The sequence below is a fragment of the Ipomoea triloba genome, chromosome 4 (assembly GCF_003576645.1).
Source record: "Ipomoea triloba cultivar NCNSP0323 chromosome 4, ASM357664v1".
NCBI classification, from domain to species: Eukaryota; Viridiplantae; Streptophyta; class Magnoliopsida; order Solanales; family Convolvulaceae; genus Ipomoea; species Ipomoea triloba.
Window position 1 is genome coordinate 32,735,555 of NC_044919.1, and position 1,669 is coordinate 32,737,223.

Genomic DNA, 1,669 nt, shown 5'->3' on the forward strand with positions numbered 1-1,669 from the left:
AATTTTTTTTTTTTTTTTTTTTTTTTTTTTTTTTTTTTTTTTTTAAACTTGGTTCCCAAAGATAAAAAACATACTACTTGTTGATATTGACGGTTTACCGTTGTTGTTGATTTGCTCGCATCCTTACTTGTGTAGCATGTCGCAAGATGATAGCCAAAACGTTTTTGCCCATGATTATGATGATTTGATTGAGGATGAATTTTGTGTGTCCGAGGGTGGGTCACCGAATCGTTCTGACGATGCTCAACAAGTGAGGGCTCGTCCTGTCGCCCCCACACAATCTGTCCCTTCACAAATTCTTTTGAAGAAAAGGAAAATCCAAACGGACGACTCCACTTCGAGCAAGGTGAAAGAAACCTCGACGAGCAAAAGTATCACGCCAAGTGGTGATTACGTCGAGTTGGATCCCAAAGGAGCTTTTGCCACTCCGGTTGAAATATCTCCCAAGGAGGAGGAGCAACTTGCAGATTTGATTGGAGAAGGGATCCGTTACGAGGTTGACCGACGCCTGACTAACATCGTTTCTTGTCATTACAAGAAATGGATAGGTGTCCATCTGGATTCGCTGAAAGCTGGTATGCGTATCCCCCTTGATCCTTTCCTTGTTGATTTTGTGAATTATTATGGCATAGTTCCAAGCCAAGTGGCGCCAAATGGTCATCGTATACTTGCGTGCTTCCCTCAAATTTGTGCACGTCATCAAGTTCCTTGCACGATCGATTTGTTCAACTTCCTCCATCTTGTAAAGACTATGGGGAAGAATTGCCACCCCAGCTTCGTGATCATTCAATGTCGCGGGTTGTTTGGAAAAGTTTCTGGTCTGCCTGATAACAACCGTAAGTGGAGGGGGAAGTTTCTTCGAGTGTTTTTGAAAGACGGGGTGCCTTTCAAAAATGAGTGGTCTCGTCGAATGCGCAAGTGCGTGCTACCACCTGAGACTTTAGAGATCAAGGATGCAGTCGAGAAGATTTCATCGGAGTGCTATTCTTGGGATAATTATCACTCTCCAGAGGCATTGGCTGCAGCTCATCTACCCCCTCCGATGTATGGGGTTCAACGTCAGGTTGTCCCAGATGGTGAGTTGGACGTGTGACATTATGCAATCTGCTTTGTTATTGCCTTTGATTCCTCACTTGTTTTGTTACTTATCTTGCAGGTCATCTAGCAATGGACCTTGACCCTGACCTTGAGGAATTTGTAGGTGCTGGGGGGAAGTCGTCATTCGGTATTGATCAGTCTCAATCATCGAAGATCACTCTGAAAAGGAAGTCCGCACCATCTGACCACCACGAGACCGACCAGTTACCCATTGGACCCCCTCCGTCTAGTTCTTCTATCGCTCCAGTTCCTTCTTCGTCATTGGGCAAGCGTCCTCTAGGTGAGGTTGAGGTTGAAACTAAGGTTCCTGGTAGTACACTCGCAACCAATCGTGAGATGCCTCGACTTGCGGAAGAGGGACCCCCTCACGTACGTGCACTTGTTCGTGGGACGGCTGATCTACCAAAAATGTTCAACCTACTGTCCGAGCTAGGCCCCCCACCTGCGAGTGTCGTCAGTGATACCAATGAAGAGGTCGCCGCAAAGATGGCCCAACACTTATCCTACGTACGTATTTCTCCTCTGATTGTCAATCGTTCTGGCTCTCTACATCCTCTTTTTTTTTTTTTTT

At 45.8% G+C, this 1,669-nt stretch overlaps 1 protein-coding gene across 1 annotated transcript in view; it reads left to right on the forward strand.

The window, feature by feature from the left end:
* The first annotated feature begins 53 nt into the window (after positions 1–53).
* The window catches only part of LOC116016180, a 3,107-nt gene continuing 1,491 nt past the window's right edge, over positions 54–1,669 (forward strand). The window contains exons 1-2 of the mRNA XM_031256343.1: positions 54–1,076; positions 1,157–1,605. Of these exons, the coding sequence (XP_031112203.1) occupies positions 137–1,076; positions 1,157–1,605 (1,389 nt within the window). The 5' untranslated portion in view covers positions 54–136. The remainder of the gene's footprint in view (positions 1,077–1,156; positions 1,606–1,669) is intronic.